Source organism: Phyllobates terribilis, unplaced genomic scaffold (assembly GCF_046119375.1).
Source record: "Phyllobates terribilis strain yellow unplaced genomic scaffold, ASM4611937v1 Scaffold_8__6_contigs__length_399053987, whole genome shotgun sequence".
NCBI classification, from domain to species: Eukaryota; Metazoa; Chordata; class Amphibia; order Anura; family Dendrobatidae; genus Phyllobates; species Phyllobates terribilis.
In genome coordinates this window covers 303,917,500-303,942,713 of record NW_027362768.1, presented here as the reverse complement: position 1 = coordinate 303,942,713, position 25,214 = coordinate 303,917,500, and the positions used below count along the sequence as shown (strand labels likewise).

General features: G+C 44.7%; 1 protein-coding gene across 2 annotated transcripts in view; it reads left to right on the top strand.

Annotated features, from left to right (window-relative positions):
• SLC6A1 (solute carrier family 6 member 1) overlaps positions 1 to 25,214 on the top strand; it is a 402,595-nt gene that overhangs the window by 303,914 nt on the left and 73,467 nt on the right. For both annotated transcript variants that reach the window (XM_073644511.1, XM_073644512.1), the window contains 3 exons: positions 1,117 to 1,248; positions 3,103 to 3,203; positions 5,487 to 5,596. In XM_073644511.1, coding sequence (XP_073500612.1) covers positions 1,117 to 1,248; positions 3,103 to 3,203; positions 5,487 to 5,596 — 343 coding nt within the window. The remainder of the gene's footprint in view (positions 1 to 1,116; positions 1,249 to 3,102; positions 3,204 to 5,486; positions 5,597 to 25,214) is intronic.

The window sequence follows — 25,214 nt, the reverse complement described above, 5'->3', positions numbered from 1 at the left end:
AAACACAAGAAGAAAATTGGACTGGGAGCATGCCAAGAAGCCTAAAAAAACATTAAAGGGACTGCAGGAATTTTTGACAAGTACTGGTTGTATATGCATGTGACAACAATCTGCCATATTTTCACGTCTGTTCTGTGGGTAAGTTGGCAAGACGGAAGCCTTTTCATACAAAGAAGAACATCCAAGTCTGACTATATTTTGCCAAAAACCTACATCAAGTCTGCCAAGAGCATGTTGGAAAACATGTTATGGTGTGATGAGATCAAGGTTGAACAATTTGGCCATAATTCTAAAAGGTATGTTTGCCAACACTGTGCACCCCGAAAAGAACAGCATACCCCCAGTGAAGCATGATGGAGGCAGCATTATGCTTTGGAGCTGTGTTTAGGCAGCTGAACTGAGGGTTTAGTCAAGGTAGAGGGAATTATGAACAATTCCAAATATTTGTCAATTTTGCAACAAAACCTTCAGGCCTCAGCTAAAAGGAATTTCACCTTTCAGCATGGCAATGACCCTAAGCATACCTCCAAATCAACAAAAGAATGACTTCACAGAAAGATCAATAGTTTGGAATGGCCCAGACAGAGCATAGAACTGAATCCATTTGAGAATCTGTGGGTGACTTGAAGAAGCCACTGTACACAAATCTGACAGATTTGGAGTGTTACTGCAAGGAAGAGGGGGCATTGATTGCAAATTCTAGATGAGCCATACTGATAGCATTCACTCTTTTTAATTAGGAATCTATCAAATTATTGGTTAAGAGTGTGCATATTTATACAAACAAATTATTTGAGTCTTTTTTTTTTTTTTTCCACCCAAAAATATTTCAGATTATTTTTCAATTGGATTGTACAAGTTATGGGTGACATTACAGTTGGAAAAAGTTCTGAAATGATTATTGGTACGTTTTGTTTTACATGAAAAAAGCCTGGCATTTTAACAGAGGTGTGTAGTTTTTGTATATCCACTGTACATTTTCTTCTGGTGATTACTCATGTACATGAATATTAACATGACTTATTGTAAAAAAGCACATAATGTTATGGACAATCATGTATTAATAATTTTTTTGGTGTCAACAGAATTTTATTTTTAATGTATTTTTTTTTCTAGGGGCATTTCTTATTCCATATTTCTTAACACTGATTTTTGCGGGTGTTCCGCTGTTCCTCTTGGAGTGTTCCTTGGGGCAATACACATCTATTGGAGGTCTTGGAGTGTGGAGGCTTGCTCCAATGTTTAAAGGTATGTGTGTTTTATCACTATTGTTTATGTGACATGATAATTTTATTTTTTTTGTGATTTTCTATAGACCTTGTCGAACACTGATTTTATAGTTCATAGAAGACATGTCAAACATGGTCAATTATCACTCATATTTTATTCCTATTGCTCGCTTGAATATTGCCTTTTTATTTTTTTTTAAATCTGCAATATGGTTCCAGAGATGTTTTTTTATTTAATTTACCCAACATGCTAATTTTTATCATTTTTACAAAGGGGGAATTGCTCAAAATAGAGGAAGTGTCTTTAGGCTGCTCTGCATAATTATCCTGTGGGCAATGTTCCCTTGGTTAAGAAAAAAAATGTATATACTGTATTTTTTGCACTAAATGAAAAGGTCCATTTGTCTGCAGCTGGTTTTTAAAAAAGAAAATGCAAAATGCTCTATTGACAGGTTTTCTTTCAGGCTCCATCTATGCAAAGTGATGTGCTAAAATTTTTGGAAGGTTTGTAAAAAGGCTGCACAGTAAGAATACTTTAAAAATAAAAGTTTTCATAGTTTATTTATATTAACAAAATGCTAAGTGAATGAGCAAAAGAGAAATCTAAATCAGATCAGTATTTGGTGTGACTGCCCTTTGATTTCAAAACAGCACCAATTCTTCTTGGTACACTTCTACACAGTTTTGAATAAACTTGGCTGGTAAATTGTGCCAAACATCTTGAAGAAATAACCACAGATCTTCTGTAGATGTAGGCTTGCACATATTCTTCTGTCTCTTAATGTATTCCCAAATAAACTTTACTTTCACAACAGTAAAGCATGATGGAGGATGCTTATATGTTTGGGACTGAATTTCAGCAAACGGATCTGGAGATTTGGTCAAAATTAATGGTCTCCTCAATGCTGAGAAATACAGTCAGATACTTTTCCCTCATTCAGTACTATGAGGGTGGCATCAGATTGGCTCCAAATTTATTCTGCAGCAGAAAAACGACCACAAATGTACAGCCAATGTCATTACAAATTATCTTCAGCGTAAAGAAGAGCAAGGAGTCCTGGAATTGAGGATATGGCCCGCCAGAGCCCAGATCTCAACATCATTGAGTCTGTGTTGGATTACATGAAGAGACAGAAGGATTTGCACAAGAGACATCCACAGAAGACCCGTGGTTAGTTCTCCAAGATGTTTGGAACAACTTTCCTGCTGAGTTTCTTAAAGATTGCCTTTAAAACAGCATCAATTCTGCTAAATACAATTGCACAAAAGAAGTTTACACCAAATATTGATCTGATTTATTATTATTCACTTAAATAAACTAAAGATACACTGTTATTTCTATTTTTGAAAGCATTGTACAGTATAGTGTGTTAAATATACCAGTACATGACAATTAGATTTAAAAGGATGGAGAAAGGATGGGGAAACAATGGGCAGACTTATGATGCTCTTTCTTGCTCGATTGAATTCTGAGGTTAAAAAACACATCAAAAACTCCAGTGAAGTTTTTTTAAATGCTTTGTTTGAAGCAAACCTAAAGAGGTAGTATATTTTTAAAAATGCATGTTTTTTTAATTAAATCCAGCCACACTCTTGGTTGTGTGTAAAATAACAGTTAAGCACTTTTGGCACAAATGAAGCTACAATAATAAAAGCAACCCATGGACCTTTCTTGCCCTGTTTCTGGAAGAAAGCACCCAGGTTCTTTTAATTCTGAAAAACTCTTGGAACCCTATTAGGAGACTATTACTTTGTTTTTGATGAATAGTTTAATTTTGGTTAAAATTGGTTGTAACAATTAAGTAATATTAATATTCAGAATTAATAATTGGATTAATTTTTGTACATATAACTTTACCGTTTTTGTCCATAGGTGTCGGACTTGCTGCTGCAGTTCTGTCTTTCTGGCTAAACATTTACTACATTGTTATCATATCTTGGGCTATATATTATCTATATAACTCATTCACAACAGTAAGTATTCTTTATACATATTTACTCGTATGTTAGTTTTAGTAATGTTCTTCTGTATTCTCTAGACATTTTCCGATAACCTTGCAGGAGACATTGTCTATTCTCTATGTATTCTCTTTGATGTGAATGTGCTAGAGTATGATATATGATATTGAGGGAGACACTGAGCTCAAAAGATGTATAGATTTCTATTCCATTTATATGCATTTTTGTTTTCATAAGATGTTTATGCTATCAGGACTCCTAGAGGTATTAATTGTGATTTTGAGGCACTACTCACGGACAAGCTATGAGGCAGGGTAGTCAAGAGGCCCATGGTCAGATACCAAGAGAGATTGTCATAAACACAGGGGTGATACAAAGGCATAGTCAGGTCACAGTTCGGGGTCAGAATTCCAAGAAGGTAGTGGATCAAGATAAAGGGGATAGGCAAGCAGATGGTCAAAGGCAAGGTCTGAAGTTGGGCAAAAAAAGAATACAGGAACTTAGAACATAGAGCAAACGCATCTCACTTGAGCTAAGTTGCAATTGGCAGTAATTGGTGACAAAACCCTGCAGGCCCGACCAGATTGGGCAGCTGGGCTGTGAAACACAATACCTACAGCCCAGCATGCCTCTGCCTCAGATTGGGTGATTGGACTGTCACTCACAATACTGACAGCTCAGCACGCCCCTTTCGTATGGAGCGACTGAGCTGTCACTCACAGCATGGTGGAATCGTGACATTAGTTAGTCCTGCTCCTCCCACACACAGTGATTGATAACTTACTATGAATACAAGAAAAACTGCCAACTTAGTGTTCAGGTGAGGGAAGCAGGACAATGCTATTTCCCTATTTTAAAAGTGTTTGGTTTATTGTTCAGTTTGTATGGCTCTGTACTGTAATGTGGCGCGGGGTGGTAGCAATGGGCGAGGTACTTGTGTTTCACGCCAGGCATGCTACAGTACATGAAAATGTAGGTCCTGACTAGTAGTGTGTGCTCGTGTTAGTTGGGTGATACATCTCTGCAGACTGCATGGTGCTGTTGTACTGGGCAGGCCAGTACCAGATGTTGCAAGGATGAGTGAGGGAGACCAAAGTCAACACCAGAAATCTTACTCCAGTCTGACCGGAGTAAGATATCTGGCTTAGGGAATGACATGGCTCATCATGAATTAGGCCTCATTCACACTTCCTTGTTCAAACAAGTACGTGAAAAAATGGTACCAGTGTCATCAGCGTTTTGACTCAGTGTTTTGCATCAGTGTGTCATCCGTGTGTCCATTTTTACCATCAGTGTCATCAATGTTTTTCATGGATGGATAGAGAAATAAATATTTTACAAAGCTTTTCCTATCCATTGCAATGCTAAATGCACATGCCATCCATGTGCTGTACGTGTTTTTCATGGACCTATAGACTTGCATGGGCCCTTGTCATTCGTGCTGCTGGAAAAAAAAAGAACAAGTCTCCTTGTGTTTGGCACGGATGCGCAGTCTGTGAAAAAACACAGACATGTGAACAGCCCCATAGATTATATATTGGCACGTGTTGTATCCATGAAAAGAAAGCGGATACAACACATACATGCAACATTAACATCTGAATGAAGCCTTAGACGAGCTATAGCGTCCCCCCCTTACCTTGCCCCCATCCTCCCACAGCTCTGCCCAGGATAGCGTCACGTGGAAAAGCCAAAATTCTGAAAATTTTTGTGCAACTATCAGTTGTGCAAAAATGTTGTGATTTTTCAAAGCAATTTACACCAGAATACTTGCAAAATTGCCTTGATGAATCGGGGCCACTGTGACTCACAAAGTTACTATATTGGGGCACTTGAAGTCCTTTTTTAGCTCATACAGTAAAAAATAACAAAATTAGTTTTACTTACCTGCCATGCTGCTACAGCTCTGCCTCGTCCCAACTTAAACCAGTCTATGTTAACATGGATCGAGTGATGACGGCATCACCACAACATATGACTTCTGCAGCCAGTCACTGAGCTCAGCAGTCTTGTAGTGTCTACCTCCGCAAGACCTCTGAGCCCAATGATGGGCTGCAATGGACCAATGCTGTCGTAATGATGTACTTGCTGCATTTGTGTGGGGGCATCATCAAAAAGGCAGTACTGAAGCTGTAGGGGGTAGATAAGACTGATTAAATCTAATTGGTTGATAGTGCAAGTCTATGCCCTAAAAAAATTCAATGTGAAAAACCCGTTTAATAACAAATAATGTAATAAATTTGAAATAAATATTTAAAAAGTAAATAACTAAAATCATTTATATATTTTTCAATATAGGTTTTACCATGGAAACATTGTGACAATGCCTGGAACACAGAGCGCTGCTTCTCCAATTATTCCATAGTCAACACAACCAACTTGACCAGCGCTGTGACCGAATTTTGGGAGTAAGTGTCTCTTGGAGAATATAACACATTTATAGCTCGATGATTCAGATTGTAGCACCTGTTATATTATAGTGAGATCACATGTAAATGTACCTTTATTAGATCATCAGCAAACAGACTTCCATCTCGAGTAATTATAGCCTGCACCATCAGGCTCCTCTAATAATAGGGTGAAAAAGGATAATTGTGCTGTAACAGAGAACAAACCGTCAGACGTTCGCTCTCTAGCTATCACACGAGATTGGATAGACTTAATAACCGGTTGCTATAGGCGAATGCACGTTATTTTTTGTTATTTACTAAATTCTATAAAAAAAATTGTCATTAGAGCCCTTGCTGTACTTTGTTCAACATGTGAAAAATCATTGGACTAAATCTTGCCATGATAACAGAAATAAAATATCCAATGTGCTTTAAAAAATGACGTATTTTTTTATTTTTTTTAATATTTATATATTTTTAAAGATTCTTATTTTTTTTCCTTACCAACTTTCCTAGAAGAGGGTAAACGCATCACTACATTTTTTTGTATCTAATTTGAAATATATATTGAATCATATTTTTTTTATCTAATCTAGTTTTTATTTTCTGACTTGATATTTTTTATTCTCTGTTCTTACATGATTTTATGGCATACATTATTATTATTATTATTATTATTATTATAATTATTATTATTATTATTTATTTATATAGTGCCATTGATTCCATGGTGCTGTACATGAGAAGGGGTTACAAGTTGCTGTAAGAGTTGATATTCAATTAGTAGCCACCTGGACAGGTATTTACTGGACATAGTAGGTACACAGATATTAAAAAAATAAAACAACTTATTAGAGGAAGATTCAGCAAAGATTTTTCACCAGATTTCTGGTGAATAGGCTTTGAAAAGTAAATTTTTTTTTGCGCAAACCAGACCAAAGAAGATAGGTGAGGGTCGGGTGAGTATTAATTTTTGTTTTAAAAGCTTCCATTTTGAATATAACAAAATGGCGGTCAGATTTGTGCTAATCAAAAAACTCACATTTTGGTGAATGATGACAAGGGAGGCTTCCTCTACATCTAGCAATATGGCCCGTGGGGTGATTTTTTTTGGCCCGCGACAACAGAACCACCACCCCTATATTTGGCTATTATTCTGTATGGAGGACTTTGTGGGGCCCATTATACTGTATAGAAGGCAATGTGGGGCTCATAATATTATAAGTAGGACTATGTGGGGCCCATTATACTGTATGGAGGACTATGTTGGGCCCATTATACTGTATGGAAAGCCATTTGGGGCCATTATACTGTTTGGATGACTATGTAGGGCCCATTATTCTGTATGGAGTACTGTGTGGGGCCCAATATACTGTACAGAGGACTATGTGGGACTCATTATACTGTATGGAAATTTACGTGGGGCCATTATATTCTTTGGAGGACTATGTGGGACCCATTATTCTGTATGGAGAACTGTGTGGGGCACATTATACTGTATACTGGTTGGCCCATGACTTTGTCCAAGTTTTTCATTTTGGCCCTCTGTGTGTTTGAGTTTGACATCCCTGATCTAGAGGAATGATGGTTTTTCCATCATCATAGAAAGCAATTCTTTACTGTAAGAGCAGTGAGACTATGGAACTTTTGCCACATGATGCTCTAATGTTTGATTTACTAAAAAAGTGCAAGGATGCCTTTCCTTATAACTGTAGCGCTAGATTCTGTGATTGGACATTGATCCACGCCCGCTTTGGACATTGATCCAGGGAACAAGTGTGATTGCAGTATGTGGAGTCGGGATGGAATTTTCCCCTAATATGGGGCAATTAGTGTCTACCATGAGATTTTTCCCTTCCTTTGGATAAACATGCTAGGTTATAGGTTGAACACGATGGACTAAGTACTATTAATTAAGTACTAAATAGTGTTCATGCACCATTAATTCCAGGGTGCCCTAAAACTAAAAGAAATTGTAAGCACATATCATAACATATAAAAACAAGTGCTCAAAATGACTTCAACGTCAATGAAAATAAATTCTCCTTAATCTAAACAAGTTAGGATCAAACCTAGTTCATTTCTGAAAAATGTGTACAATATATCAGTTGATTTGTTAACCATAGCCCAGGCGGTCTATCTATTCCCAAAGAAAATGTCACTAAACACTTTTGAACGTGGCAGGCATGATTCCAAATTGATCAATCTTACTAAAGTCAAACTTAGAGGATATAAATGCACATCATGCGTTCAGAATATATTTAGCCTCATAGCAGCTGCCAAAATAAATAGGGGAAAACAAATTGCTTCAGCGAGAACCTCAGAACAGGAGTGGTTAATTGAGCTGTTGGCTAAAAACAACTCTGGGCCTTACATTTTTTTCTGACATTTTTGTACATAGAAAATCGATAAAGAATTTACATTTAGCACACTTTAACAATGCTTTGTGTCAGAAAAATTGGATGAGGGGCTTCGTTAATACGGTGCTTGGCATAATGCACTATTTTTAACATATCCATACTCCTCTACTTTTATAAATGATCAACAGGGCAGGGGTGAACATACTGTTGGTTCAACCAGGGGGCCCAAGAGTTAAGAGAGCCCACTTGTACCCTAAAGCAGGTGGGGTTGTGCATTAAGATGAACTATTAGACTGCAAAGTACCCCTATACTGTTCTTGCCCTTTTTGCCAATGTCCTCCACTGCCTCAGAGAAAGGAATGCCCCGTTCCGCCAGCCATGCCCACCATGTACCCACAACACTGAGTGTTAAACAGGAAATGAGGGTTGAGTTTGATGATGCGGCATCCTTGCACCAAACACAAAGAAAAAAAACATTTTGGTACACTACTTTTGGGTTTGCCAAGTCTTTCAGGAGCTGGAGTTGTCTCTCGGACATTGTGGTAGAGTTAGTATTTTTTCAAGAAACATCACTAAATAAAATATGCCTTATTGTTTAGTTGCTATCAAAATTATTCAACTTCATCGCAAATTAAGCGCTTTGGAAAAATTTAAAAACTTATTTCTGTTTGCAATAAATTCATCATACAAGAACATTTTAAATAGCTCAACACACCTAATATAACAAATGTTTTCTCCAAATTTACCACAAAATATCATTTTTAATGACTCCTGCATTGGCAAAATTATTTAAACCCCCTTAATAGAATCTCTGACTAATAAGAGCACCTATTAGCAAATCAGATGTTGTCAGAAGAACATTAGCTGCAACTAGTGAAGGCCTTCACTATTTGTATCAGGTGTGCTTGGAAAAAAACACATCAAATACCTGGACTGGCTAGGGATTTGATGACTGTGGAATTTGATTGCATGTTAAAAATATGGCTAATGCAAGAGAGTGGTCCAAAATATTAAAATAATAGATCATTGCTTTGTACAAACAAGGAAAATGATACAAGAAGATAGCAAAGGCATTGAATGCTCCGAGAGATACAGTTGGAAGCAGAGTTCACAAATTCAAAGTAAAAGGAATACTGGCTACACTACCTGGATGTGGCAGAAGAAGAAAGCTGTCACCGGCTCCCACCAGATGCCTAGAGAGGAAAATGTTCAAAAACCTTCAAATAACTGCAATAGACCTGAAGCAAATTTTGGTGGCAGCAGTCACTGAGAGCTCAGTTTGCACGTACATTTTTGTTGACCCAAAGCATGACACATAGGTTTTGGGATTCTCTTCTGAGGATTAGTGAAATAAAAGTAGAACTTTTTCAGGCTAATGAATCTGGTATGTCTGGAATTGGAAGGTTGAATCATATGCTGAAAATAACACCCTATCTACAGTAAAGCATGGCGGTGGCTGTAACGGGTCTGGGAGGCGGAACCTCTGGGCTACTATACAAGGGGGCGATCCTTGTAAGGGAGCAGGTGGCGACCAGGGAAGACGGGCAGGCAGTCATAGCAGGTGACCGGGACAGTCTCTGAGTGAACGGGCTGGAGGTCACGGCAAGTGACCGGGGCAGTCTCTGGATGAACGGGCAGGAGGTCACGGCAAGTGACCGGGGCAGTCTCTGGATGAACGGGCAGGAGGTCACGGCATGTGACCGGGGCAGTCTCTGGATGAACGGGCAGGAGGTCACGGCAAGTGACCGGGGCAGTCTCTGGGTAAAGGGTAGGTACGACCTGTGATGGCAGAGCCTCCAGGTAGGCTAGCAGGCAGATGGTAGATGTGTGCTCCCAGGTGAGCAAGCGAGAGTCTCTGGAATGGCAGGTGGTCACAGCACGTGACGGCGGAGCCTCCAGGTAGGCTAGCAGGCAGGTAACAGGTGTGCGCTCCCAGGTGAGCGGGCAGGAGTCTCTGGAATGGCAGATGTCACAGCACGTGACGGCGGAGCCTCCAGGTAGGCTAGCAGGCAGGTAGCAGGTGTGCGCTCCCAGGTGAGCGGGCAGGAGTCTCTGGAATGGCAGGTGGTCACAGCACGTGACGGCGGAGCCTCCAGGTAGGCTAGCAGGCAGGTAGCAGATGTGCGCTCCCAGGTGAGCGGGCAAGCTGGTCCATAGACAGACTGACAGGAGTAGGAAGGCAGACCGTCGAACCTCAGGCTAGCAAGCAGGTAGGAGGAATGTCAGGCAGGAAACAGACAGCAAACTGGCAGGATTCTGGCAGGTAACTGGCAGGTAACTGGCAACGGGACCTGAGGGCTGAAGCAGAGTAGTAAACAGTGCAACAACATTACTCGGGCACCTCCATTTTGGAGGAGGTGCCTTATATATGGTGAAGTCCTCCGGCCATTGGCCGGGGACTCCTTAGGATGGCGCGCGCGGCCCCTTTAAGAGGGAGGGAGCGTGCGCGCGCGCGCCCTAAGCACAGTGGCCGGGAAGGAGCGCGCGCTGCCAGCAGAGCGGGAGGAGGACGCCGGGTTCGGAGCAGAGGGGTGAGGGGAACAGCGTCCCTGCCTAACAGAGGGCAGGGACGCCGGCGCTACAGTACCCCCCCCCTTTAGGCCCCCCCTTTTTTAGGCCAGAGAGAAATTTAGCTAGGATGAGAGGGGCATGGATGTTCTCCCGGGGCTCCCACGTTCTCTCTTCAGGACCAAACCCCCTCCAATCTACTAGAAAAAAGGTATTCCCTCTTACCCTTTTGGTGGCCAGAATGTTCTCTACCTCAAATTCGTTTTCAGCGGAAACCGGGGCAGGAGGCATACCTGTAGACTTGGAAAAGGAGTTAAGTACCACAGGTTTGAGGAGAGATACATGGAAGGAGTTAGAGATCCGCAAGTTGGCCGGGAGTTTCAATTTATAGGCCACCGGGTTGATCTGACTGATGACCTCCAGAGGACCGATGAACCGAGGCCCTAACTTATAGGAAGGGATCTTGAGCCGGACATACTTGGACGAGAGCCAGACCTTATCCCCTGGACGGAATTGAGGAGGATCCAGACGTTTTTTGTCAGCATGTCTTTTCATACGCTCGGATGACAGAAGGAGTGCGGACCGGGTACTCTCCCATATGGAGGAAAACTTGTTAACAAGAGATTCCGCAGCCGGATTGTCCACCGAGGTGGAGACGGGAAATGGGATCCGAGGATGCTGACCGAAGACAACAAAAAACGGGGATTTGGAGGAAGATTCGCTCTCGTGATTGTTGTAAGAAAATTCGGCCCATGGCAGGAGATCCACCCAGTCTGAATGGTGGGCATTAACGAAGTGCCGTAGGTAACTGGTCAGGTTCTGATTGATCCGCTCCACTTGACCATTAGACTGTGGTTGGTAAGCGGAGGAGAAGTCCAGGGTGACGTCTAGCAGTTTACAAGTGGCTCTCCAGAAGCGTGAGGTGAACTGTACCCCACGATCCGACACTATGTGGAGGGGCAGTCCATGAAGATGGAAGATGTGGCGGATAAAGTCTTTAGCCAGCTCGGGTGCAGACGGGAGGCCTGGCAGGGGAACGAAATGAGCCATCTTGGAAAAGCGGTCAGCGACCACCCAAATGACCGTACAACCGGCAGAGACGGGGAGATCAGTTATAAAGTCCATTGCTATATGCTGCCAGGGGGCAGCAGGTTCTGGAAGCGGAAGGAGGCGACCGGCTGGCAGATGTCTCGGAATCTTGTTGCGGGCGCAGGACACACAGGCAGAAACAAAGTCTATTACGTCCTTGTGCAGGGTAGGCCACCAGTAGTGCCGGGAAATAAGCTGGAGGGTCTTTTTCTGACCGGCGTGGCCAGCTAGTTTAGACGAGTGACCCCAGTGTAGGATCTTCTCCCGATCAGGTACTGATACGAACGCCTTCCCGGGTGGGAGACGATTTAGACTCACGGGAGCCACCTGCATTACTCTGGCGGGATCGATGATGTGTTTCGGTTCTTCCTCGAGATCAGACACCAGAAAGGATCGGGACAAGGCGTCCGCCTTGATGTTTTTGTCAGCCGGGCGAAAATGAAGAATAAAATCAAAGCGAGCAAAAAACAAGGACCACCGAGCTTGGCGCGGGTTAAGTCTCTGGGCATGCTGGAGGTAAGCCAAGTTCTTGTGGTCAGTGTAAATTATTACCGGGTGAAGAGCCCCTTCGAGCAGGTAACGCCACTCCTCCAATGCCAGCTTGATGGCCAATAACTCTCGATCTCCTATGGAATAGTTGCGCTCAGAAGAGAAGAGTTTGGAGAAGAAGCCACAAGTTACCATTCTCCCGGAAGATGATTTTTGGGTAAGTACCGCTCCGGCTCCAGAGGAGGAGGCGTCAACCTCCAGGAAGAACTGCTTGTTGCCATCTGGGCGATGCAGCACCGGGGCGGAAGAGAAGGCCTGTTTTAAGGAAAGAAAGGCCTCCTCTGCTTCGGGCGGCCACTCTCTGGGATTAGTGCCCTTACGGGTGAGCGCGGAAATTGGGGCAGTCCGGGAAGAGAAGTGCGGTATGAAGAGGCGGTAGTAGTTGGCGAAGCCCAGGAACCGCTGAATGGCCTTCAACCCCTCCGGTCGGGGCCATTTCTCGATGGCAGACAGTTTCTCTGGATCCATTCGTAGGCCGGTCTGAGAAATAATGTAGCCCAAAAACGGAAGCGAGGTCTGCTCAAAGAGGCACTTCTCATATTTAGCGAAGAGGTGATTCTGCCTGAGCCTGAGCAGGACCTGACGAACGTCCCTCCGGTGAGTCTGGAGATCCGGAGAGAAGACCAAGATGTCGTCTAGGTACACCACTACGCAGGAGTAGAGAAGGTCCCGGAAGATGTCATTGACCAACTCTTGAAAGACGGCAGGAGCGTTACAGAGACCAAAGGGCATTACCAGATATTCATAGTGGCCGTCCCGGGTGTTGAATGCAGTCTTCCATTCATCCCCTTGACGGATACGGACCAGGTTGTACGCCCCACGGAGGTCCAGTTTGGTGAAGATTCTAGCCCCCCTCAGACGATCAAATAATTCTGGAATGAGCGGAAGTAGGTACTTATTCTTCACCGTGATCTGGTTAAGGCCTCTATAGTCTATACAGGGACGGAGAGAGCCGTCCTTCTTTTTTACGAAAAAGAAGCCTGCTCCCGCCGGGGAGGTAGATTTCCAGATGAATCCCCTGGCCAAATTCTCCTCGATATATTCGGACATCGCCCGGGTCTCAGTAGCGGACAATGGGTAAATACGCCCACGGGGAGGCGTAGTACCGGGTAACAGGTCGATAGGACAGTCGTATGGTCTATGAGGGGGTAATGTCTCTGCCTCCTTTTTATTAAAGACATCAGCAAATGACCAATAGGTAATCGGAAGTCCAGGTAGATTAGTTGGGGTAGGAGAAGGACGGGCGGGATGGACAGGAACCAAACAAGTCTTATGACAGTCCTGTCCCCAGCGAAGGACTTCTCCGGTCTGCCAGTCAAGCACGGGTGCATGTCTCTGGAGCCAAGGTAGACCTAGTAAGAGGGCGTGAGAGAGTCCAGGCAGAACATGAAAAGAGATGCTCTCAGAATGCAGCATTCCCACCTGCAGAGTTATGGATTCGGTGATGAGTTGGATGGGACGTGGTAAGAGACCCCCATCCACAGCAGCGACAGATAATGGTATAGCCAGAGGTTTGGTGGGAATGCGGTATTTTTCTACCAGGGCCTGTGAAATAAGATTCCCGGCCGCTCCAGAGTCAAGTTGTGCTAGTTCGAAATAACGACTCTCCCCGCAGATAATTGAGACTGACAGCAGCAGAGATGGAGAGGATTTATTTTTGTCTAGGTCGACCTCTCTGAGCAAACCTAGACACAGGCGTTTCCCGACCTCTCCGGGCAGGTCCGGATCCGGTGCTCCTTACTGCCACAGTAGAAGCAGCTCCCCTCGGCACGGCGTAAATCCTGACGGGTTTTGACCATCTTGGTCTGGTCGACCTGCATAGGCTCAGGAGAGTGTACCTGGGGAGAAACGGAGGGAGTGACGGGTCTCTGAAAAGTAGGAGCTAGACGTGGAAACCTCCTCTCACGGGTGACTTCTTTGGCACGCTCCTGGAACCGTAGGTCAATCCGGGTGGCAAGAGTTATTAGGTCATCGAGAGTGGTAGGAATGTCTCGACCGGCGAGTTCATCTTTAATACGGCCGGACAGACCCTCCCAGAAGACAGATACCAGAGCGTCGTTATCCCAGGCCAGCTCCGAGGCAAGGGTACGGAACCGTATGGCATATTGGCCCACGGTGAGACTTCCCTGACGGAGGCGTAGCAGAGATGATGCGGATGAGGTCTTCCGTCCAGGTTCATCGAAGACTTTCCGGAAAGCCGTGAGAAAGGCAGGCAAGTCGGACACCAGGGGGTCTCCTCTCTCCCATAGAGGATTTAGCCAGGCCAGGGCCTCCCCGGTGAGATGGGACATGATGAAGGCAATTTTGGCCCGGTCGGAGTTAAACTGGTGGGACAGGAGTTCAAAGTGCAGGGTGCACTGATTTATAAAGCCCCGAGCCTGAGCGGAGTCGCCTCCGAAGCAAGGAGGTGCAGAAAGCCGGGGTCCGGGGTAGGATACCATAGTATTGGTGGGCAGCGGAGCTGCCGGATTGCGAGTCATGGCACTGGCGGTGGTTGCTGGTGGAGCAGTCAGAGTGTCCAGGCGAGAATTGACATTCCGCAGGTGACCCAGGATGGACTCCTGTTGGGACCTCTGACGGGACAGTTCATGACACAGGTCTGAGAGTGAGGGAGCTTGGGTGCCACCGGGTTCCATGGCCCGAGCAAACTGTAACGGGTCTGGGAGGCGGAACCTCTGGGCTACTATACAAGGGGGCGATCCTTGTAAGGGAGCAGGTGGCGACCAGGGAAGATGGGCAGGCAGTCACAGCAGGTGACCGGGACAGTCTCTGAGTGAACGGGCTGGAGGTCACGGCAAGTGACCGGGGCAGTCTCTGGATGAACGGGCTGGAGGTCACGGCAAGTGACCGGGGCTGTCTCTGGATGAACGGGCAGGAGGTCACGGCAAGTGACCGGGGCAGTCTCTGGATGAACGGGCAGGAGGTCACGGCAAGTGACCGGGGCAGTCTCTGGATGAACGGGCAGGAGGTCACGGCAAGTGACCGGGGCAGTCTCTGGATGAACGGGCAGGAGGTCACGGCAAGTGACCGGGGCAGTCTCTGGGTAAAGGGTAGGTACGACCTATGATGGCAGAGCCTCCAGGTAGGCTAGCAGGCAGATGGTAGATGTGTGCTCCCAGGTGAGCAAGCGAGATTCTCTGGAATGGCAGGTGGTCACAGCACGTGACGGCGGAGCCTCCAGGTAGGCTAGCAGGCAGGTAACAGGTGTGCGCTCCCAGGTGAGCGGGCAGGAGTCTCTGGAATGGCAGGTGGTCACAGCACGTGACGGCGGAGCCTCCAGGTAGGCTAGCAGGCAGGTAGCAGGTGTGCGCTCCCAGGTGAGCGGGCAGGAGTCTCTGGAATGGCAGGTGGTCACAGCACGAGACGGCGGAGCCTCCAGGTAGGCTAGCAGGCAGGTAGCAGATGTGCGCTCCCAGGTGAGCGGGCAAGCTGGTCCATAGACAGACTGACAGGAGTAGGAAGGCAGACCGTCGGACCTCAGGCTAGCAAGCAGGTAGGAGGAATGTCAGGCAGGAAACAGACAGCAAACTGGCAGGATTCTGGCAGGTAACTGGCAGGTAACTGGCAACGGGACCTGAGGGCTGAAGCAGAGTAGTGAACAGTGCAACAACATTGCTCGGGCACCTCCATTTTGGAGGAGGTGCCTTATATATGGTGAAGTCCTCCGGCCATTGGCCGGGGACTCCTTAGGACGGCGCGCGCGGCCCCTTCAAGAGGGAGGGAGCGCGCGAGCGCGCGCCCTAAGCACAGTGGCCGGGAAGGAGCGCGCGCTGCCAGCAGAGCGGGAGGAGGACGCCGGGCTCGGAGCAGAGGGGTGAGGGGAACAGCGTCCCTGCCTAGCAGAGGGCAGGGACGCCGGCGCTACAGTGGCTCAGTGATGCCTACAATGAACCACGATGTTGCTCTTTCATACTGTGTGGTTGCTCTTTTCCTTTGGAATTGGAAGCATGCAGCATGTGGATGGAAAAATAAATTCAATCAAGTATCAGAAAATCTTAGGAGAAGACGTCATGCCTTCTGGACAGGACAGTGATGCCAATCATATCTCAAAATTCATCAAGATTTGGATTTAGAAGAAGTCCTGGAAGTCTCTGGAGTGCCATTTAAAGTGATCTGACTTGAAGCCTCTAGAAAATATTTACTAGGATGTGAAGAATGCAGTTGCAGCATGTAAACCCAAGAATATTAGTGAACTGATGGCAATTGTTTATGAAGATTGAGCTAAGATTCTTCAGGGGAGCAGCAGAAACTTTTGTCTGGCTATGCATCTCAATTGCTGCAAGTCAAAGCTTACTATAATAAGTACTAAAGACACTTGTCATAAAAGGGGTGAATAATTCTGAGACTTCGGTAGTCATTAAAGGAAATCTGTCACCTGATTCATGCTGCCAAAACCGTAAAAAACATTAAAGTATACAGGTGAATCTCACAAAATTAGAATATCCTCAAAAATTTAATTTATTTTGGTTCTTCAATACAAAATGTGAAATTCATATATTATATAGAGTCATTACAAAAAGAGTAATCTATTTCAAGTGATTATTTCTGTTAATGTTGATGATTATGGCTTACAGCCAATGAAAGCACAAAAGTCATTATCTCAGTAAATTAGAATACTATATAACACCAGCTTGAAAAATATTTTTAATATCCGAAATTTGGCCTACTGAAATGTATGTTCAGTAAATGCACTCAATACTTGGTCGGGGCTCATTTTGCATCAATTACTGTATCAATGCGGTATGGCCTGGAGGCGATCAGCATGTGGCACTGCTGAGGTGTTATGGAAGGCCAAGTTGCTTGGATAGCAGCCTTCAGCTCGTCTGAATTGTTGGGTCTGGTGTCTCTCATCTTCCTCTTGACAATATCCCATAGATTCTCTATGGGGTTAAGCTCAGGCGAGTTTGCCGGCCAATCAAACACAGTGATACTGTTGTTTTTAAATCAGGTATTGGTACTTTTGGCAGTGTGGACAGGTGCCAAGTCCTGCTGGAGAATGACATTTCCATCTCCAAAAAGCTTGTTGGCAGAGGGAAGCATGAAGTGCTCTGAAATTTCCTGGTAGACGGCTGCGCTGACTTTGGTCTTGATAAAACACAGTGAACCTACACCAGCAGATGACATGGCTCCCCAAACCATTACTAATTGTGGAAACTTCACACAAGACGTCAAGCAGCTTGAATTGTGGCCTCTCCACTCTTCCTCCAGACTCTGGGACCTTGATTTCCAAAAGAAATGCAAAATTTACTTTAATCTGAAAACAACAACTTGGAGCATTGAGCAACAGTCCAGGTCTTTTTCTCCTTGGCCCAGGTAAGACACTTCTGGCATTGTCTATTAGTCATGAGTGGCTTGATACAAGGAATGCAACACTTGTACCCATGTCCTGGATACGTCTGTGTGTGATGGCTCTTGAAGCAACTCCAGCAGCAGTCCACTCCTTGTGAATCTCCCCCACATTTTTGAATGGCCTTTTCTTAACAATCCTTTCAAGGCTGCGGTTATCCCGGTTGCTTGTGCACCTTTATCTACCACACATTTTCCTTCCACTCAACTTTCCATTAATATGCTTGGATACAGCACTCTGTGAACAGCCAGCTTCTTTAGCAATGACCTTTTGTGGCTTACCCTCCTTGTGGAGTGTGTAAATGACTGCCTTCTGGACATATGTCAAGTCAGCAGTCTTCCCCATGATTGCGGAGCCTACTGAAACAGACTAAGGGACCTTTTAAACGCTAGGAAGGTGTTTTTTGTTAATTATTCTAATTTACTGAGATAATGACTTTTGTGTTTTCTTTCGCTGTAATCCATAATCATCAACATTAACAGAAATAAACACTTGAAATAGAGCACTCTGCTTGTAATGACTCTATATAATATATGAGTTTCACTTTATGTATTGAAGAACTGAAATAAATAAAATTTTTGATGATATTCTAATTTTGTGAGAAGTACCTGTATTTTCTCTGAAACGTCTGAGTGTTTCCGAGAAAATATATCAGGTTGCAATTGTTCAGTCAGTCTCTGATTCATGCTGCCTGTTTTTTGGAAAGTATGAATCGGGTGACAGGTTCCCTTTAAAAGTTTCATTTTGTCTTGATTTTGGATAAGTAGCTGATTATTTTAGTTCCTGAGCTATTTAATTCTTTTCTGTTTAATTAGCTCATGTGAAAACAACAGAAACTATGTATTTTGCTAAGAAGCTTAATTTGTAATGGGAGTTGAATACTTTTGATTGCAACTCTTTATGTAAAACTCTTAAATGTCAATATTTTTTAAAAAGTTTTAAAGGGGTTATCTAGGAGTAGAAAAATGTGACTGCTCTTTTTCAGGAACAGAGGGACACCGGTCCATATGTTCTGTTTAGAAAGATAAAAAACAAGAGGCGCTTGTTATGTAACACCATGGGCAATAGATGAGGGTGAGTTGGAGGGTTGGTCGCTCACCTGAACTACGTGAAGAGTAATGAAAAATCCAATCATGGTTGCCGCTCCGATTGCTGTACTAACACCAAGTGGGGAGGATCCCGGGTGCTGCCAAACATTAAGTAGGAAAACTTCCAATAAATTGCAACGTGTTTCAGAGTAGAACCTACTCCTTCCTCAGGCATATCAGAAATAACAGAAAGGTGATTCCTTTTCTGTTATGCCTGAGGAAGGGGTAGGTTCTACTCCGAAACGCGTTGCAATAAATTGGAAGTTTTTTACACTAAATACACCCTAAAATTGTTCCTTTACTGCAGATATACATGCTGGTTCTTCATCCTACGATGAATATAAAGTCTAGAGTAGTCAACATCTGAGTTTCCTCAGCACTCCTTTATAGGTTCTACATAATGAACTCAAGAGTAGTGTTGAGCCACCCCCGTAGTGTTCGGGTTCGGTTCGGTTCGTCGAACACCGGGATGTTCGAGGAACTGTTCGTCGAACTGTTCGTCGAACACCTTAGAACACCGTCGAACACCGTTAAAACCAATGGCAGGCAAACAAAAACACATAGAAACACATAGAAAACACCTGCAAAGGTGTCCAAAAGCTGACAAACTGCTCAGAAGACACTCTCTTTAAAAAAGCCGGCCGGCAAATTCAGCAGCGGCATACACCGGTACCCGACAATTTAGACAAGAAGGAATAGAGCATCACACATAGATTAGATAGATAGAAACATGTCAGTCACACATATAAGAAGCACAGTGACAGTGTTGGTTACTGCACTTGTCATTTAGTGTAAAGGATTTATTAAAAAAAATATTAGTGTTTTCATTCACCGTCTCTTTAAAAAAGCCGGCCGGCAATTCAGCATCTGTACCCGACAATTTAGAACAGAAAGAATAGAGCTTCACACATAGATTAGATAGATAGAAACATGTCAGTCACATATATAATAAGTACAGTGATAGTGTTGCTTACTATACTTGTCATTTAGTGTAAAGGATTTATTTAAAAAAATAATAGTGTTTTCATGCACTGTCTCTTTAAAAAAGCCGGCCGGCAATTCAGCAGCGGTACCCGACAATTTAGAACAGAAAGATAGAGCATCACACATAGATTAGATAGATAGAAACATGTCAGTCACATATATATGAAGTACAGTGATAGTGTTGGTTACTGTACTTGTCATTTAGTATTAAAATAAAGGATTTATTATTAAAAAAATTGGCGTGGGGTTCCCCTTAATTTTAGGCTCTAGCGGAGGTTAAGCAGACGGCTGGGGCAGATGTTTGAAGCCTGGGAAGGGGGTAATACCCACGGAGCTTCCCAGGCTACTAATATCAGCCCCCAGCTGAATACATAGCCTTTACTAGCTATTAAAATGGGGGACCCCCCCAAAAAAATTACGTGGGGTCCCCCCTAATTTAATAGCTAGCAAAGGCTAGGCAGACAGCTGGGGGCTGATATTAATAGCCCAGGAAGGGAGCCATGAATATTGGCCCCCTCCCAGGCTAGAAACACCAGCCGTCAGCCGCCCCAGAAATGGCGCATTCATAGGATGCGCCAATTCTGGCACTTAGCCTCGCTCTTCCACGCTGCCCTGGTGCGGTGGCAGGGGGTAATAGGGTTGGGGTTGATGTCAGCTTATAATGCCAGCTGACATCAAGCCCAGGTTAGTAATGGAGAGGCGTCTATAAGACACCCCCATTACTAACCCCATAGTCAAAGTTAAAAAAAACACAAACTCCCAGAATAAAGTCCTTTAATTGAAATAAAGACACAATCCTTTATTGTTCTAAATTAAACCATACTTACCATCACGCCCATTCCAGCTGAAGCCAACGATCTCCTGCAATAAAAGAAAAATAATAAAGCAACCTCATCCTTACCTTTCCATGGTTCCCACGACAGCTTCAGCTCTGCTACATCGAGATGACAGGCTGGACCGCAGCAGAACGCTGCCATCCAGCCTGTCATCCCGCAGACACTGAGAAGCGCAGGCTTGCTTGCGCTGCTCAGCGTCTCTCTGTGACGACATCCAGATGAGCCGAGTTCATGTCCAATGAACTCGGCTCACCTCATGCACGTCACTGACAGCGTGGGAAAATTCTCACGCTGAAGCGCTGATTGCAGGAAAATTTTCCCACGCTGTCAGTGACGTGCATGAGGTGAGCCGAGTTCATTGGACATGACCTCGGCTCATCTGGATGCCGTCACAGCGAGACAGTGAGGAGCGCAAGCATGCCTGCGCTTCTCAGTGTCTGCGGGATGACAGACTGGATGGCAGCGTTCTGCTGCGGTCCAGCCAGTCATCTCGATGTAGCAGAGCTGAAGCTGTCGTGGGAACCATGGAAAGGTAAGGATGAGGTTGGTTTATTATTTTTCTTTTATTGCAGGAGATCGTTGGCTTCAGCTGGAATGGGTGTGATGGTAAGTATGGTTTAATTTAGAACAATAAAGAATTGTGTCTTTATTTCAATTAAAGGACTTTATTCTGGGTGTTGTGTTTTTTTTAAATACTTTACTAGAAATTCATGGCGGTCATGTCTAATACTGGCGTGACCCCATGAATTTTGGGCTTGGGGCCAGCTGATAATACCAAGCTGGCCCTAACCCCTTTATTACCCAGTGAACCACCGCACCAGGGCCCTGGATGAGTTGGGTACAGCGCCAGAAGATGGCGCTTCTATGAACGCGCCATTTTCCGGGGTGGCTGCGGACTGCAAATTGTAGCGGGGGGGGGCCCAGAAAGCTTGGGCCTCCCTGCGCTGCAGATTCCAGCCCCCAGCTACCTAGTTGTACCTGGCTGGACACAAAAATAGGGCGAAGCCCCACGTACTTTTTTTTTAATTATTTCATGAAATTCATGAAATAATTAAGAAAAAAAGTCCTTCCCTATATTGTTGTGTCCGGCCAGGTACAAATAGGCAGCTGGTGGTTGGGGGCAGCCCGTTCCTGCCTGCTGTACCTGGCTGGACACAAATATAGTGTGAAGCCCCACTTCAATTTTTTTTAATTATTTCATGAAATTCATGAAATAATTAAGAAAAAAAGGGCTTCCCTATATTGTTGTGTCCGGCCAGGTACAAATAGGCAGCTGGTGGATGGGGGCAGCCCGTTCCTGCCTGCTGTACCTGGCTGGACACAAATATAGTGCGAAGCCCCACTTCAATTTTTTTAAATTATTTCAGGAAATTCATGAAATAATTTAAAAAAAATTGACGTGGGGCTTCGCACTATATTTGTGTCCAGTCAGGTGCAGCAGGCAGGAACGGGCTGCCCCCATCCACCAGCTGCCTACTTGTACCTGGCCGGACACAACAATATAGGGAAGCCCTTTTTTTCTTAATTATTTCATTAAATAATTTAAAGAAAATTGACGTGGGGCTTCGCCCTGTTTTTGTGTCCAGCCAGGTACAACTAGGCAGCTGGGGGCTGGAATCCGCAGCGCAGGGAGGCCCAAGCTTTCTGGGCCACCCCCGCTGCAAATTGCAGTCCGCAGCCACCCCGGAAAATGGCGCGTTCATAGAAGCGCCATCTTCTGGCGCTGTACCCAACTCATCCAGGGCCCTGATGCGGTGGCTCACTGGGTAATAAAGGGGTTAGGGCCAGCTTGGCATTATCAGCTGGCCCTAAGCCCGAAATTCATGGGGTCACGCCAATATTAGACATGACCACCATGAATTTCTAGTAAAGTATTTAAAAAAAACACAACACCCAGAAAAAAGTCCTTTAATTGAAATAAACACACAATTCTTTATTGTTCTAAATTAAACCATACTTACCATCACGCCCATTCCAGCTGAAGCCAACGATCTCCTGAAATAAAAGAAAAATAATAAAGCAACATCATCCTTACCTTTCCATGGTTCCCATGACAGCTTCAGCTCTGCTACATCGAGATGACAGCCTGGACCGCAGCAGAACGCTGCCATCCAGCCTGTCATCCCGCAGACACTGAGAAGCGCAGGCTTGCTTGCGCTCCACAGTGTCTCTCTGTGAGGGCATCCAGATGAGCCGAGTTAATGTCCAATGAACTCGGCTCACCTCATGCACGTCACTGACAGCGTGGGAAAATTCTCCTGCACTCAGCGCTTCAGCGTGGGAGAATTCTCACACTGAAGCGCTGAGTGCAGGAGAATTCTCCCACGCTGTCAGTGACGTGCAGGAGGTGAGCTGAGTTCATTGGACATGAGCTCACCTTATGCACGTCACTGACAGCGTGGGAAAATTCTCCTGCACTCAGCGCTTCAGCGTGGGAGAATTCTCACGCTGAAGCGCTGAGTGCAGGAGAATTCTCCCACGCTGTCAGTGACGTGCAGGAGGTGAGCTGAGTTCATTGGACATGAGCTCACCTTATGCACGTCACTGACAGCGTGGGAAAATTCTCCTGCACTCAGCGCTTCAGCGTGGGAGAATTCTCACGCTGAAGCGCTGAGTGCAGGAGAATTCTCCCACGCTGTCAGTGACGTGCAGGAGGTGAGCTGAGTTCATTGGACATGAGCTCACCTTATGCACGTCACTGACAGCGTGGGAGAATTCTCCTGCACTCACCGCTTCAGCGTGAGAATTTTCCCACGCTGTCAGTGACGTGCATGAGGTGAGCCGAGTTCATTGGACATGAACTCGGCTCATCTGGATGTCGTCACAGAGAGACGCTGAGCAGTGCAAGCAAGCCTGCACTTCTCAGTGTCTGCGGGATGAGAGGCTGGATGGCAGCGTTCTGCTGCGGTCCAGCCTGTCATCTCGATGTAGCAGCGCTGAAGCTGTCGTGGGAACCATGGAAAGGTAAGGATGAGGTTGCTTTATTATTTTTCTTTTATTGCAGGAGATCGTTGGCTTCAGCTGGAATGGGCGTGATGGTAAGTATGGTTTAATTTAGAACAATAAAGGATTGTGTCTTTATTTCAATTAAAGGACTTTATTCTGGGTGTTTGTGTTTTTTTTAACTTTGACTATGGGGTTAGTAATGGGGGTGTCTTATAGACGCCTCTCCATTACTAACCTGGGCTTGATGTCAGCTGGCATTATAAGCTGACATCAACCCCAACCCTATTACCCCCTGCCACCGCACCAGGGCAGCGTGGAAGAGCGAGGCTAAGTGCCAGAATTGGCGCATCCTATGAATGCGCCATTTCTGGGGCGGCTGACGGCTGGTGTTTCTAGCCTGGGAGGGGGCCAATATTCATGGCTCCCTTCCTGGGCTATTAATATCAGCCCCTAGCTGTCTGCCTAGCCTTTGCTAGCTATTAAATTAGGGGGGACCCCACGTCATTTTTTTTGGGGGGTCCCCCATTTTAATAGCTAGTAAAGGCTATGTATTCAGCTGGGGGCTGATATTAGTAGCCTGGGAAGCTCCGTGGGTATTACCCCCTTCCCAGGTCTCAAACATCTGCCCCAGCCGTCTGCTTAACCTCCGCTAGAGCCTAAAATTAAGGGGAACCCCACGCCAATTTTTTTAATAATAAATCCTTTATTTTAATACTAAATGACAAGTACAGTAACCAACACTATCACTGTACTTCATATATATGTGACTGACATGTTTCTATCTATCTAATCTATGTGTGAAGCTCTATTCTGTCTGTTATAAATTGTCGGGTACCGCTGCTGAATTGCCGGCCGGCTTTTTTAAAGAGACGGTGCATGAAAACACTATTATTTTTTTTGATAAATCCTTTACGCTAAATGACAAGTACAGTAAGCAGCACTTTCACTGTACTTCTTATATATGTGGCTGACATGTTTATATCTATCTAATCTATGTGTGAAGCTCTATTCTTTCGGTTCTAAATTGTCGGGTACAGGTGTATGCCGCTGCTGAATTGCCGGCTTTTCATGTTTCACTGTTGGCACTGTTCCCATCGATTTGGGCAATCACTGTAATGCCACAACCACCATGGCTGTGGCATTACAGTGAGTGGCAGACAATCCCTGCATGATTGGTGCTCTAAATAGCGCCAGACATGCAGGACACGCTTTTGGTGCACGAACAGTTATCGAACATAACCTCGAACAGCCGAATTTTTTGCAAATCGTTCGGGTTCGTCGAACAACTCGAACACCGCCCAAAACAGCTCGAATTTGAGATTGGCGAACAGTTCTAGTCGAACACCGCTCATCTCTACTCAAGAGCGCAGATCACACATTTCCTTGTGCTAAAGTGATGTATAGTTATTTCTTTTATAAGTTAGTCTGTATTGAACTCACAAAAGAAAAAAAAAAAGCTGAAAAATCGTGGGAAATAACTAACGGAAAAGGCCAAGCAGTCGACAGACGCCTTATTAAAGTGAATTTATAGTTTCAAGGTTTCATATAAAGTATCTTGTGAAAAGAAGGTCAATACAGGTGGACAAATGAAGCGATGTAATAAAGTTCACTTAACTAATCTCTAAACCAGTGCCTGCTCTGCCATAAAGGGTAACTGAAGATGCTGTTCACATGATTTATGCCAGCGGGAGACCTGTAAAATTAAAATGTAAAGATGCTTGTAAATTAGTTGTGTGATGTCTTGCTCTCCTTCAGAAATCTTACATTTTCTTTTCAAATTAAGGGATCTATTCTTTTTCTCACAGCACCCAATAAAAGTTGCCACATCAGACCATCTGATAACGATTTTCAGTGCTGTAAAATTAATATTAGGAAACTGCATTATCTCCAATTCCCCACATGCAACCATAGAAGAAATAACCGATCCGA